Source organism: Spermophilus citellus (genome assembly GCF_964194105.1).
Source record: "Spermophilus citellus genome assembly, chromosome: X".
Lineage (NCBI taxonomy): Eukaryota > Metazoa > Chordata > Mammalia > Rodentia > Sciuridae > Spermophilus > Spermophilus citellus.
The window spans coordinates 106,116,620-106,131,995 of NC_138190.1; the positions used below are offsets into that span (position 1 = coordinate 106,116,620).

The 15,376-nt window shown below is 45.2% G+C and overlaps 1 protein-coding gene across 6 annotated transcripts in view; it reads right to left on the bottom strand.

The window, feature by feature from the left end:
- Positions 1-14,637, bottom strand: part of TSC22D3 (TSC22 domain family member 3) — a 66,456-nt gene extending 51,819 nt beyond the window's left edge. The window contains exons 1-2 of one of the 6 annotated variants that reach the window (XM_081277372.1): positions 14,476-14,637; positions 13,496-13,907 (exon numbers count right to left, since the gene is read on the bottom strand). In XM_081277372.1, coding sequence (XP_081133498.1) covers positions 13,496-13,815 — 320 coding nt within the window. In that variant the 5' untranslated portion in view covers positions 13,816-13,907; positions 14,476-14,637. Of the gene's footprint in view, positions 1-13,495; positions 13,922-13,993; positions 14,140-14,167; positions 14,402-14,475 lie in introns of those variants that run through there. The other 5 variants (XM_081277371.1, XM_081277374.1, XM_081277373.1 and 2 more) reach the window with 5 other exon arrangements.
- Between the last annotated feature and the right edge of the window lie 739 nt (positions 14,638-15,376).

Consider the following 15,376-nt stretch of genomic DNA (forward strand, 5'->3'; position numbering starts at 1 on the left):
CACAAGTAGCTGGGGTGAGCAGTCTTACTCTACTGTTTCCAGCATAGGGGTGCTCCCCAAAAATGTTAGAGTAGGGCATGAGATGCCCTGTTGAGACAAAGTCTATGGATTCTGGGGAAGACCTAATGAGTTTACTCCATTCCCCCACACCATTCAGAGAAGAGTGCATGCTAGCTTTAATGACTTGCCTCCCAAGGAAATTTCATTGACATTTTTATTATGAAAGTATTTTCAACATCTTTCACACATGCACTTGCCTTTTCCTTATAAGTACTTGTTCCTGACCCTTTTGTTTTCCCAACTGCCTGCCCCTTTCTGTCCATGGTCCTTATAAAACCAGTCCCCTTACTCTTTTATCCAATTATTAATGGCTACTGTCACCATCTTTCCCATATTTTAAAATTATATATAACATTCCTTGATAATTTTGTCTAGTTTCTCTGAACGCTTGAGTCAGGAAGTTCTTTCTGCTATCTAATCTCAGTTCTTCATGCTACTGTGTAGACCCATTTCCTCTTGTTCTGTTCCTAGTGTGGCTGGGAAATAGCTAGTCACCCTCTCTGAGTCGTGACTTTTTAATATTTGAAAATCAACCTCTCTTCTCTCTCTACACCATCCCCATTCCCCACCACGCCCCAGGAACCCTAAATTTCTCTATAATCTTAGTTTCTTTAGCTTTGCTCAACATGTCCCTCAAGCCCAGGCTTACCTCCAGTTGGCTAAACAAGTCTCATTTCCTTTATCTGCACCCATCACAATTAGATTCACTTGCATCATGCTGAGATCTCAGCTCTCACCTGCTTTGCCTGTGTGGGGGTTCCTCAATCAATTTCTCTGCTCTTCTCAGAGTGTAGTCTCCCTTCCCTTCCATATTCAGGCTATTTTTCAGCCTGGCCAAATATCTGACATGTGCAGCCCAGAGAAGTTGCACATTGGGCCCCAGAAAGGAGTGCAGCCTGAAGTTCTGTGCCCTTGCTTCTGTCCAATGAGAAACAGTCATTGCTCAGAAGGGAACCCCGAAGGGGAAAGAAAACCCAGCCCACCTCCCCCTTTCTTTTATTCTGAACAGAAAATAATTTACAAAAACAAACTTTCCTCCCCACAGGCTATACCTACTTTATCACTGATCCCCAGGGCCAGCCTTTACACATTTCCATACTGTCACAGACTATTTTTAGCATAGAATGACATTGAATACAAGTTGCCCCATGGGCTTCAAACTTATCTCTTGTCAGAATGTTTTTAGTCCTTTCCCTTTGGACCTGCTGGTTACTTCGGTCCTAGAGATATTTCCAGAGGAGAGAGAGCTACCTACTTGGCATGACTTGATGGATCCCTTAGAAAGTCCTCTGTTTGAAAATGTCTTCTGTAGTCTGGGTTTGATGATCAAAATTTCAGCATTAGAGATTCATTTCTTTAGTTCAGATATCACTTCCTTAGGAAATCTCTTTGCTATATTCTTTGACAAAGATTATTCCTTTTCCCTCTTGGCACTTAGTTTGTGACTATACATTCATTAATGGGACCATTTGGTTAGTGACTGTTTCCTCCATTCCACTACCATTCTAAGATGGCTTAAACCACGCCTTTTGTACACTTCCTATTGTATCCCCAGTGCCTGGCACATGGAAAATGTGTAATGAATATCTGTTGTTGATTGAAACTGATATTGAACCTGAATATGAATTCTGTAGACCACTTGTAAGAAAGGATTATGGGCACGTGAATCCAAGACACTAACCGAGGGAGAGGATACCAGACAGCAAAGATGGAACACTTTAACCTTAGACAGCACACTCTTTCCCTAATTTACCTGAAGTAGTCCCTTTTGCTACCCTAGCTCCCTCCCACTCCCTGCCAGCTTGAGTTTTCCCACTTTTCTTAGCCCTACCTCAGGAACTTCACTTAGAGGGCATCAGGGAATAAGGGTTTGACCAAGTTGCAATCAAGACAAAAGGACATCCTATGGGGCCACCAGCACCCCCGCCCCCCAAGCATCCTGACACTGCCATACTTCTGTTACCCACCTCAGAAGGGGCCTTGCAGAAACTGAGGACAGAGATGCACAGACATGAAGCCACAGTATCTTCTGGAGTGTCCACCTTTAACTATACCCCCAAGCTCATCTCTCCTGGTTCCAAGGAACTTTCTTCCTGTTCCCAGGCCCTGAAGACCTCCATTTATGCAGGAATAGCCCAGGTTCCTGAGGAGAGGATATAGAGTAAATCTGCCCCAAGGCAGAGAGGACATCGAGGAAGAGGACTGGTTCTCTCGTTCCTGAAGCTTGGTGACATTGGGTTCATCCCAGAAAGAATCAAAAAGTGTTCCTACCAGGAATCCTGCTGGACTGGAAAGGTTCTTCTCCCCTCTCCCAATCAGAAAGTCTCTCAGCCAGCTAGTCAGCCAGCCAGCTGCTTCCCACCTGCCAAAGCCAACCCATTCTTTAAGGCTCTGCTGGAAGCCGCCGCCATAAAGAGACTCTCCCTTCTTAGTTTGCTTTGGCACCGTCCAAGTTCCACTAAGCTTAAGGTCTTTCCCTCAAGGAGAAGGAGCCCCAACTTGGCTCTCAGAGACCTGTGGCTGCTCCAGTGCTCTGTTCCCCATGGGCCTTGGGTGCAGCTGCTCCACTCCCCTCAGCTACACCCTCGGCTCCTCACACCCTCATCTAGCCTCTGATGTCCCCAGGGTCCTCTAGAGTGCTTAGCACGGTAGGTAGGTATTCAATAGATCCACAGTCAGTGCTCAATAAATAGCAGACCCTTGGTCAATAAATGATGGATTGATTAATTGAAGTGTTTGGTGGCTCAGTACAAGGCCGAATGAGGTGCTGCCATCATTCATTTCTCTGTGCATCTGGCCAGGCAGATTAAGTTGCCTAAAAACTGAGCAGTTCTTTTTCTTATTCTTTCTTTTCTCTCATTTTTTTTTCCTCCTCCTTCTCCTTTTTTCCCTGCAAATTGACTATGATGAACCAAAAGGGCAAAAGGGACAGGGAGAAGTAAGGTGCTAGAGCCTAGGAGGATTCCCCAAAGGGAAAATTCTGTACCTCTATCTCAGAGACTTGGGGTGCCCATCTCTCTTAAGCCCTGGGATGGTGATCTTGAGCTTGTTCAAGGACTCAGGAGTTGGGCTACAAACTATATCTACTGATAATTCCCAAATCACTTTTTTTTTTGCTTTTTACTATCTTCTTCTTTTTCTCTCTCTTTCTCAGACTACAGAGCAGTGTCCCCACCTACCCTCATGGTGTTAGCCGCTTATGGAAACATAGCAGAACAGGCTAGGGCAAAGACAAGAGCTTAGTCACAAGCTTTGAGCCCAGTGGGATATTTGATGGGAATATTGTGTGTTGTAGATAGTCAGATTAGTTTATTAGAGAAATATGTCAGAGACTCCAGTAATCCTGGCTTCATGGGGGCCTCAGTTGCATCAAGCTGGTGACGTAACTGTGAATAGGAAAAGCTAAGAATCATTGTGAATTCCAATTGGCCTTGGGACTTTGAGATTCATGACGAATGGATTTGGAATTGGCTGCTGGTGCAGAATTGAACCCAAGGCCTCACACATACTAGGCAAGTACTCTACCACTGACCTTTATCCCCAGCCCCTTGAAGTGCCTTCCTTTAAACAGGCTGTTCTAACTTCCAGTAAACCCTTCCACCTGCTATCAGTCAGCCTGGGGTCCCTAAAACAGTACCTGAATCAACAAACAAAAGGAAGAGGGACTCCACAAACCTGTTCTGGGGCCCCTCCATGCACTAGGCTGGCTCTTTAGTGGTGCACTATCGGGTTAAAGAAGAGCACCCACCAACCCCACAACAAAAATGCCTCAAGCCAAACTAAGTCCACTCTAGTTCACCAGTATGCTTATATTTGTTGCTCAATGGGGGCTGAGGAGGCTCACCTTTGCTGTCTGGCACTTATTCTGAGCAGACTGTTTGCCTGACAATGGGGATAGTAGGCTTTTCCTTGGAAAGTATGAGCTCCACATAGACCCTCAGCAGGCTTCTGACTGCCTGGCCTCAGGGAAGCCAGCCACTGAGCAAGCAGAAGCTTGATGCCTCAGTAACCTGGCTGTTACATAAGGCACTGCCTGTGAGATATGAGTCAGGGCCCTCAGGCTGATATAGGCTAGGAGCAAGGCTAAATGGCAGCCTTGAAGGAGGGGTTTCTGGGGGAGGGTGAGCCAGGAAGGAGCTACTCGAGCCACTTCCCTTCCTCTCATTTCTCACTCCCTCCTTCTTCAGGGCTAGCTGGAGCCAATCACACGCCTAGATAGCACTGAACAGTGGCAATACAGGCAGACCCCTAAACTGTGAGCAGCTGCTCTCCATCTCTCCTGAAGAGAAGACATGAGGAAGTGGATTAAATACTAAGGCTGTTTTGTGAGAATATTCTTCCTTCAAGGAAGGATGGGGAACGTCCCTGTCATACTTTGTCTATAGGCTGGGGCCTGATTTCAAGCTGGACCTATTTGAGGAAAGCAGCTCCCAGGAGAGGAAGGCTGATAGCATGCCTGGGTCATCACTGACCAAGCCTGCTTCTAGCTTTTTTTTTTCCCCCTTGGGCTGGCATCTGCACAATGGGAAGCTTCCCATTCATTCTCCTATGTTGGGTGGGATCTTATACCTCCTAGATGGATTCCGGAATTTCGACAGCTAGTTGGGGGCAGGGATTTCTAGCTGGAAGGTCCAAGCAAACTTGCCTTGTCTACTGATAAGATTTACTCCTTCCTGAAAAGTTTGCTTTCTGCTCTCAAAGACCACACTTTATTCCCACTCCAACTCCTTAGCTAAGCCGGATTTCGGCATGGGAGACAGTGGCATCCAGAAGCCATTTTCTCCATGCTGAGTCATCATCAACCTAGGTTGCTCTAAAGCTAGGCTCTCTCCTTCTGGCTTTCCCAGGGCTCCTGTTAGCCCATGGGGTTCTTTGGAGGGTTTGTCTGAGAAAGTTGTGGCATTACAGTGAAGCCCTAACCTTGTCCCATAACTGTAGGCAATGGGACAGCACAGTATGTCCTGGGCCATTATTGCTCTCTTTATCTAAAAGGGACATCTTTCATCTTTCTGACCCTTATGGTCATGAAATGCTCTCCTCCCTCGAGTACACTGAGCACACAAAGTGCCCCACCAAATGAGCCCAAGCTTTAGTCTCATTTGGCACATTGGTTTCTTCAGGGCTCAAGAGGCTATTGCACGACACAAACCAATTTGTTATGTAAACCCAGCCAACCATGGCAGATTATGGCTTTGCAGTTATCTTGAGAGACACCTTACATAAGAGGAGAAAGTTCAGGTAGAAGCAGAATCACGATGAGCAAATAATGCAACTGCCACTACCAGGTGCAAACACAGTGGCCTTGGTTCTCTCAACCAACCCAGCAGGTGGGGTCAAGAATTCTGCTGGGCTCCATCACTCAGGGGGCCTGGAGACCCTGGCAGCCTTGGCCAGACACATCAATCTCCATTTACCCAGACTCTTCAGGGCCAGGTCTGGAAAGAAGCCAACACTCCACCTGGAATTGAGAGCTTGTCAGTTTATCTGGAAGTGTAAATATAAGCAGGAGTGTTAACCTTCTCTTCAGTCAGGGAAGAAAAATAAGGTCACCGGGGAAAGAGTTATTTTCTAAGTTTTGGACTCACAGGGTCCACTCTGGGCGAAACTGAGGAGTAGATGAAGTTCATGTTCTGTTCTTACCACCTTTCTTTAAGAGCATGAACCTTCTAGCCAGGCCTCTTGAGCTCTTGTACTGCCCAGGGCCCCATGCTGCAGCCTACCCAAGCTAGGCCTTTCATGGTCTCCAGCTGTCGCCCTACCTCTCTTCTCTAAATTTTACTTTCCCGTGTTCCATTCCCAAAGAACCCTACTCCCAGTGAGCTGGTACCCTATCTGAAGTTCTGGAAAAAAAATCACACAAAGTAGTTAATGGCCAGTCATGGTGTTCCATGTTACCCTTTTAAAATGTATATCAGATCCTGGCCATTCATGAGAGATGCACACTAAAACTTTTTACCAGTCCATGACTCATGAATATTCTGAAAGATTATCATTTCCCCAGCTGGCACCATCACTTCATGAAACTTGTAGGTTCCTTTTCATTGTCATCACTAGTACCAGCAGATGACTCAGGGTGGGGGTATTCTTCCCAAGGAAACAGACATTTCTTCATTTCACTGAGAGTTATTATATATGTGTAGGCCGACTATGAGCAGAGGACCAAAAGTTGTATCAAAAGTGACATTGCTGGGCAATGTCACTCTATACCTAAAAGAATTGAAAACGGTGACTGGAACACATACTTGTACACCAGTGTTCATATCAGCATTCTTTTTTTGGAGGGGACATGGTGGATTGAACCCAGGGGTGCTTTGCCAATATGCTACATCCCCAGATCTTTTTATTTTGCGTTTTTGACAGGGTCTCACTAAGTTGCTGAGGTTGGCCTTAAACTTGCTATCTTCCTGCCTTAGCTTCCTGAGTTGCTAGGATTACAGACCTGTGCCACTGTGGCTGGCCATAGTAGCAATCTTCACAATAGCCAAAAGGTAAAAACAACCAAAAAGTGTTCACTGATGGATAAATGGATAAACAAAACGTGTTATATCCACACAATGGAATATTAGTTGGTCTTAAAAAGCATGTTACATGCTACAACATGGCAGAACCTTGAAAACATTATGGTGAGTCAAAGAAGCAAGACACAAAGGCCATATATTGTATTACTCCACTTTGTGAAATATCTAGAATAGGAAAATTCATACAGACTGAAGGTAAAATAGAGGTTTCCAGGGACTGGGAGGAAAGGGGAATAGGTTTTCATTTTAATGGGTACAGAGGTATGTTGGATGATAAGAAGATTCTGGAAATGGTGATGGTTGTACAACACTGTGGATGTACCTGATGCCACTGAACTATAAAATTAAACATTATTAAAATGGCAAATTTTATATTATATATGTACATATACATATATATATAAATTATTGTCTATAATATGTATATAGTAGTAATGTATATATATATTAAAGACAATACATACATATATAACACACACCCAGATATAACAGTAGGTGCTATAGGGTATCAGACTCATCAACAACAAAAGGACTGCCCCCCCACATCCTAGCCTCCTAGCATATGCACTTCCACGTTGCCTTAGGAAAAGAATTTCTTAGACATTGGGGTTCACATGAGGAATCCAAATCATGAATGTTAAGTTTGTTAAGTTTGCAAAAGCTTTTGTGTTTTCAAAAGAAACTGTCCCTTAATCCAAGAGTGCCTATTCTTTGTCAGACCACTAGACCTCAGGAAATAGTTATTTTAAATTACCTTGGGTTAAGAGGACTTTTGAAGCTTGATACCAAAACTAAAAATCACAAAGGCAAAGAATGACAGGCTTAACCACATAGAAACTCAAAACCTCTCTATGGCAAAGAATTCCATCCTCGAAATCAAATGGTAAATTAGTTGACAAAGGGTTGCAATCTCTAATTCAGGGTTTCTCACGGTGTGGTCCACATACAACTGACGCTATGGGAGAGAAGTTTTAGATAGTGTGGGTACAGAGAACTGAATCTTAAATAGTATGAATGTATGCACTATAGCAAGTAGACCCTCATATCACACCACATAAGTGGCTACTTTCTCAGAATCCAGGTCCGGGAATATGTGTTATGAAATTATTAGTATCTGTGGAGATAGTGGGGATGGAACCTAGGGACACTCTAGCACTGAGCTACACCTCCAGCCTTTTAAAAATATTTTGAGCTGGGCACAGTGTTACATGCCTGTAATCCCAGAAATTGGGAAGCTGAGGCAGAAAGATTGCAAATTCAAGGCCAGCCTTAATGAGACCCTGTCTCAAAATAAAAAATAAAAAGGGTTTGGGATGTAGCTCAGTGATACAGCACCCCTGAGTTCAATCCCTAGAAACACACACACACACACACACACACACACACACACACAAATATTTTGAGACAGGGTCTCACTAAGTTGCTTAGACTGGCCTCAAATTTACAAACCTCCTGCATCAGCCTCTTAAATTGCCAGGATTACAGGCATGCAACAATGTGTCCAGCTTCAAATCATTAATTTTAAGACTCAATTAAAGCACAAATATTCTTATGTAAAATTTTCTTGAAAGCCTAATCTCTAAATTTATTTCTTTCCCCATGCTACTATATATTAGTATTATAGGGAATATTAAATAAATTAGCACACATAAAGCAACCAGAAAGATATGCTACCTTTTAAAAAATATTTTTAGCAGTAGATGGACACAATAACTTTATTTTTGTGTGGTGCTGAGGATCAAACCCAGTGTCCCCCATGTGTTAGGCAAGCACTCTACCACTGAGCCACAACCCCAGCTCAAGATATGCTATTATTATTATTATTATTATTATTATTATTATTATTATTATTATTTTAGCATCTATGTGTGAGAACCAGTTGGTGCCAGGTCAGAAGCTTAAAGATAGAATACTAAGACTTCAGGAACTGAAGGGAAATTCATGTACAGAATAGTTTAGATTACACTGGGGAAGGATTCTCTGGGATTGAAGGCAGAATGGAGTTGATTTTAAAGTTTTGGGTAAAATCCTAGAAATAAATTTGAGGTTACAATAACAACAATCACAACAGCAGACTATTGCCAAACCTCTCATTCTAGCTTGGTATATCACATTGGTGGAAGAATTAAAGTTCTTGAAATTTCAAATTAGCAAGGCTTTTCATGTGTTTATGCTACATTTAAACTGGAATTTACAGCTAGGCCTCGGGGGCACATATCTGTAATCCTGGTGGCTCTGGAGGCTGAGGCAGGAGGATCACAGATTTAAGGCCAGCCTTAGTAATTTATGGAGACCTTGTCTCAAAATAAAATAAAATAAGCCAGGCACGATGTCACATACCTGTAATCCCAGCAACTCTGGAGGCTGAGGCAGGAGGATTACAAGTTCAAAGCCAGATTCAGCAATTTAGTGAGACCCTCAGAAACACAGTCAGCCCCTTTCTCAAAATAAAAAATAGAAAGGTCTGGAGTATGGGTTAGTGGTTAAGCATTTCTGGTACCAAAAAAAAAAAAAAAGAATAAATAAGGAATGCATTAGTTGAAAACTTCAGTTGTTCCCAGCTTATTTTGTCTCCCTCCTAAGTTTTCCAGCCGTAGAAGCATACTCAAATCACAAGGTAAAATCCCCTAACAATAGGGTAACTAACTGTCCTAGTTTTCCTAGATTTGTCCCAGTGGGATCAATAAAGTCCTGTGTTCCAGGACCAAGACTGTTGGTCCCCTTACCTAACAAGGACATATTGCCCATTTGGAAAAGTTGTGTGCTCACATTTACCTCTTCTTCATAGACCCATCTTTAGTGTTTTAACAAAGTCTCTAGTGTTAGTTTATTCTTTAAGTTTTTTTTTTAAATTGTACACAATACCTTTATTTCACTTATTTATTTTTATGTGGTACTGAGGATCAAACCCAGGATCTTGCACATGTGAGGCAAGCGCTCTACCGCTGAGCCACAACCCCAGCCTGAGTTTATTCTTCTTTAGTGTTTTTTGTACTGGAGATTGAACTCAGGGCCACTTGACCACTGAGCCACATCCCCAGCCCTATTATGTATTTTATTTAGAGATAGGGTCTCACTTGGCACCTCGATTTACTTGGCACCTCGATTTTGCTGAGGCTGGCTTTGAACTCATGATCCTCCTGCCTCAGCCTCCAAAGCTGCTGGGATTACAGGCATGTGCACCCAGCTTCTTTAGTGTTCTTAACAATTCTTTCTTCATAGGCAGAACATAGACCCTAGAATTCATGCTCTCAGTCACAGTCTAGGTTCTACTCTTCATTGTGAAGCACTGGGCACGTTACTTAATTTTTCTGAGTCTCAATTTTGTTCTTTTTAAAAATATTTTGTTTTAGTTGTAGTTGGACACAATACCTTACTTTATTTTTATGTGGTGCTGAGGATCAAACCCAGCACCCTGCACATGCTAGGCAAGCATTCTACCGCTGAGCCACAACCCCAGCCTTCATTTTGTTCTTTATAGAATGAAATAATAGTGACCATTTCATTGGGTTGGTATAAATATTAACTGAAATTATGCAGATATGATATTTAGTATACATTATAAAATATGAAATAAACATTAGCTATTAAACCTTTATAGTTGTTAGTTACATAACAAAAGACTGAGGGGATGGTGTTTAAAACACACATCTTCCACCCAATAGTATAGAGGCACCATTTACAGACCAAAAGGCTACATACCCCATTACCACAGATTTATATGTGTATACACAGAAGTGTCTATCAGGACTTCTACCAGGGTACTAGAAGCATTGCATGTGGTGTTAAAAAATGGGGAAAAAAAAGAACAACCATATTTAAACTTTAATAAGGATTTTCCAGGACAAATTTAAAGTTGTAAAATCTTTACATGGGACTGCACCAACAATTAAGTAGTCACTCCTCCACAAAAAAAAAAAAAAAAACTGTATTAAGTACTGGCTGTATAAGTAGAAGCTAAGGGAAACCAAGTGAGTCAAATACAGCCCTACCTGCAAATTTCTTACACTCTTTTGTTCCAAGGAAACCAAGGGCTAAGCTGGGAAGCAGGGACAGGTCAAAGCAGGCAAACAAGATATAAATCAGGAGTGTGCCCTGCCCTCTTCCTAAGAATGCGGGAGCCCTCATAGCAAGGGAATAGGCTACGGGATGAGGGATATGGAGCATACTTTCTCCAGCAGGACAGGCAGTCTTGAAAGTTGGCTAAGGAAAAAGACACTGAAACAGGAACCTGAAATGTCTAATCATGAAAAGGAACAGGAGTGAAAATGGCAGCTGAAGTATGGTGATAGAAACCCAGGAATTAAATGAAGTAATAAAGTAAATGTTCACTTAGGAGAAGACTGTCCAATCCAGACACTGGAAAAGCCTCATGACTAGAAATAATGGTCTCCTGGTTTGCTAATGAGCATGTCATTCTGGGCAAAGCCTAAACTGAATTCAGTCCTCACCCCACCCCCATTTCTTTCCAGTGCTGGGGATGGAACTCAGGGTCTCTTGAATGCTAGGCATGTGTTCTACCACTAAGCTATACCCCCAGCCCAGTATCTGTGCTCTTTAAGGTCCTAGTTGTCAAGAAAAATGAGAGAGAGACTATAAGATTGTTACCACAGGACCCTGCCATTCACTCCTCAAACTCAGGGAAGCCTGACAACTTGCTGGTTTGCTCCTCATCAGTTTAGGCCACTGAGTTGCTCTGTTTCCAGGAGACAGGGTGCTCAGGTGCACCTTCCTAATAGTTCACTCTCCTTTCTCAACGAGCGCCATCAACACCTCCCCTCTTCCCCAACTTGTAGCATTTCCAGGTTTTAACAAGAATCAAACATCAATAATGTGGATAACAAAGGAGGTCTTTTCATTCAAGAAACCCAAACCAGGACACACTGAGGTGTGGCACAGGTGAAAATTTTGATCCTCAGGCTCCCAACTTCACACCTTGCTCACTTAAGTTCAATCCTCCTAGGCCCAGAACCAGAGGAAGTTCCCCCTTTCACGCTTTACCAAAGCCCTGGAGGGGCAGTTTCTCTCCCAGCTGAAAGAACACAAATGCTACAGACACAATTCCAGGTTTCTGCACCACCCCTCCCCCTCTGCCACTCTCCAATAGAGATGAGTGGATCCTTAGGAGCCAGTTAGGGATTTTGCTCTGCAGGGTTTCAACGTCTGTGGAATGAATACACTTGTAGTAATCTTTCACCAGAAATGAAGATTCTCTCAAAACCTGTTCCATCCATGGCCTGGTTTATTTTAGAAAATGAGATAATTTGACACCTAAAGTGAAATAATAGATGACAAAGGGCTTGAATGGCATCACAAATGCCTGAGAAATACAACTTGTTACAGTGATACTAACGAAGTTGGCAGCCTTGCTTGTCCCCCTCTGGAACCACTGGGAATAGAGTGAGGGAGAGGCAATGGTGGATTTGTCTTGGGACAAGGGAGGCAAAACTGATCTTAGCATTAAGTGAGGGTCGCTCCTGCCTTTCTCTATTGTTTTTTAAAATTTCTCCTTTCAGCCTCACAGGCACCCAAGCATTTTGTGAGTGCTCAGTATTTCTTATCACTTTGTCTGTTCACACCACCTACCCATGACCTAGAAACTCAGAGCTAGAAGGAGCCTTAGAGACCAGAGAGGTAAGGCAACTTGCTCAGGCTCATACAGAAAGGTAGAACCATAACTTGTACTACCATCCAGTCTCGCACAACAGGGATGGCTTTCACTTACATAACCTGTGTCATTGAGCAAGAATAAAATCCATCCCTGTACATACACACGCAGCCTGCCACTAAGAATGCCAGACCCATGGCAAGGTTTCCTAAAGTTGCCTTCCTTGTCTTTAAATTAGCTTAGTTGTATTGGGAGTGGGGACAGGAACAGGAAAGACAGTGGAATGAACCTCACATAACTTTCCTAAGTATATATATGAATACAGCATAGTGAATCTCAACATTGTGTACGTCCACAAGACTGGAATCATAATTAGAATACCATATACTCCATGTTCATATAAATATGTCAAAATAGACCCTCCTGTCATGTATAACTAAAAAGAACAAATACAAATTTTAAAAAATGACCTCAGTTGTTAAGTCATTGTTACCAGATCATCTCACATTGGGGGACAACAGCTGCCTTGGGTATGCCCACTGTGTTTCTCTCCTCTCTCTTCCTTTCCTCCCCAACAGGATTTCTAGAAAGTCTAACCTACGCTCTCAAACACTGCTTGCATGGATATGGATTCATCCACCTTACAGTTCTTGAGGCACTCAAGGAGATGTCCTAGGGTGCTCTCTGGGGTTCCTTTTGCCTACATTTGAAATCAAAGGCTGTGATCCATGGAGGGGGTGGAGTCCCCCCATCCAGAGTCTCAAGAAAACCTAACCTGTCTCTGGTTTTTCTTATTCCCAACCGTCCACCTTCTGCCACCAGCTGCAGCCTAATTTGTCTTGACATTTTGCTTGTCCTCACTGTCAGTTGGGGCCACTCAGTAATTTAAAAGCCCTTGCAGTTTCAATCCGAGCTTGTACATTTAGAAATGGGCTTTTGGATAGAGTAGAACTCAGATTCCAAGAGGACCTCACGGCAGAATGTCCTAAGGGGTCTGTGGAAATGTATGCATTTGTGAAAATGGGTACTGAGAGCTCTCTCCATACCTATGGGGTCTGCCGACCTTCTGGGCCCCAGAGTTGTCCTGGTGAGCCTTTGTAGGCCCCTTCAAAATATTCGCACCTGCCAATCCTCCCCTGAGTTCTGTGGGATTCCAAATAACCTCAAAGTCCAGTTACCAAAGCCAGAGAGCCTGATCTCCCCCCTGCCCCTAATGAACTTCCTGATTGCCCCTTTTGTCAGAGGTGAAGGTCCAGCAGAGGCTGGTGTGAACCTGGACTCGCACCCACCCGTGTGCCCAGCCACCCACCTGTGGAAGAAGAGCAGGATGGAGAGCATGGTTTGGTCGATGTTGCGGTTGCAGATGCCCTCGTTAATCAGGTAGCAGGGGTCCCGCAGCACTGGCTCTAGCGAATCCTGCCGCATTATGCTGTTGAGCTTGTCAGTGTTGAGGTTCTCAAAGATTAGCTTCTCCTGCAACTGCCGAAAGTTGCTCACTGTAGGGCTGCCCGGGTTGTTGTTCTCCCCGCTACTGTCGCGCTGGAGCCCGCTCCGGTGGGCCAGGTCCAGGCAGCAGTTGCAGCAATCGAGGCCGACAGGTGAGCGGCAGTCGGTCTTGGACTGGGCCATCTTCTCAGGCTCGGGGGCCGCCTGGCCTTCGAGGTCAGGGGCGGCTGGCAGGTGCGCGCCCTCCGGGCTGGCCTTAGGGGACTCCAGGGTGCCTGGAAAAGACAAGCTGTGAGGAGAAGAGTTGGAAATTAGCGCCCAAAGCCAGCCACCCTAAGCTCAGCCCCCTTCTGGTTGTAACTGCTCGGGGTGCGAATAGAAACAGCTGGACAAACAGCTCTGAGCGGATCCTTCGGGCTCACTTCCTCCTCCTCCTCCCCCTCCTCTAGTGGCCGGGGCCGCCCCCTCTGAGGTGCCACACACGGCCCCAGCGCAGTCCCAAGTTTCCCAAGTGTGAGCAGGGCTCGGGGCGGACCTGTGGCGGCAGGAAGGGCGGGCAACAGGGCAAGAGGGAGAACCGGGGCGCGCCCTCGCTCCCTCCCTCCTATGCTCCCTCCCACCCTGGCTCACAGTCTCTCTTGGGCTGTGCCGGCTGAGCGGTGGCAGGAGCGGAGAGAGAGCAAGCAAGCGAGCCTGCCGCACGCCTCGGAGTCAGCGCCCGGCTATGACAGCATGTAAATAACCCCAGCTGGGCCGGCGGAGCACGCTCCGCCGTCGCTTCCCTGGCAGGCGCGGGCCCCAGGTCGGGCTCAGTCTGGCCCCCTCGCCCCGCCCCGCCCTCACCCTAGCGCCCACGCAGCCGCTCGCACTCCTATGGAACACGTTCCGGCTCTCCCTTTCTCCGAGCGCCTAACGCCACGATTCGGGCTCCCTCAACACTCATGGCGCATCCTCTGCCAGAAATCTGCCAGCACGCCGTCTGGAGCGCCGCGCCTCCCCTGTCACCCCGCCTAGCGGGTCTGGAGCTTGGCGGGAGGGCAAATGTTTCTAGTCCCACCGCGGAGGAGTCCCCCTACAGGAGAAACGCCGCGTTTGGGTGCCCCCGCGTGTCGTGGCTTTCAACCGTCGCTCTCCACAAACCCTATTTGGGGGGTGCGGAGAACAGGTCGTCTCTGCAGAGTCAAGAGAGTGCCAGATACACGTCAGGGATACTCAATAAATGTCTTAAGCCAAACTCAAAGAAGCACGGTCAAACTCGTCCTCAGTTTCTGTCCCTTTCTTCTCACTTCACTTGTCTTCTCCCCCACCCCCCTTACTCTCTCCCCTCTTTCCTGAATCCTATTTGAATAACCTCTCCTGTTTTTCTGGAACGCCAGCTGGCTAGCGGACTTACCTCAGCTCTAACCCTTCTCCCTCTCCACAGTCACCTACTTTCTTTGAACCTTCCACGCTTTCCAGTTTTTCGCTAATTTTTCTCTTTTAGTTTTTCTTTATCTGTCTGTTTCCTCTATCTCCCTTCCAACCGCAGTTCCTCTCTTTCCCCTCTCTCTCTCTCTCTCATTTCTTTTTCTCCACTTTTCTCCACTCCTACATTTCCCCTTTCCTCTTTTTTCTCTTTCTGAATTCTTTCAGCTCCCTTAATTTCCCTCATTTAATTTCCCCCTCACTTCCTTCACTTCAGCACCCCCTCTTTCCTCTCATTTATCTCCCTCTGTTTTGTAAACTTGCTCTCCTCAACCTTTTC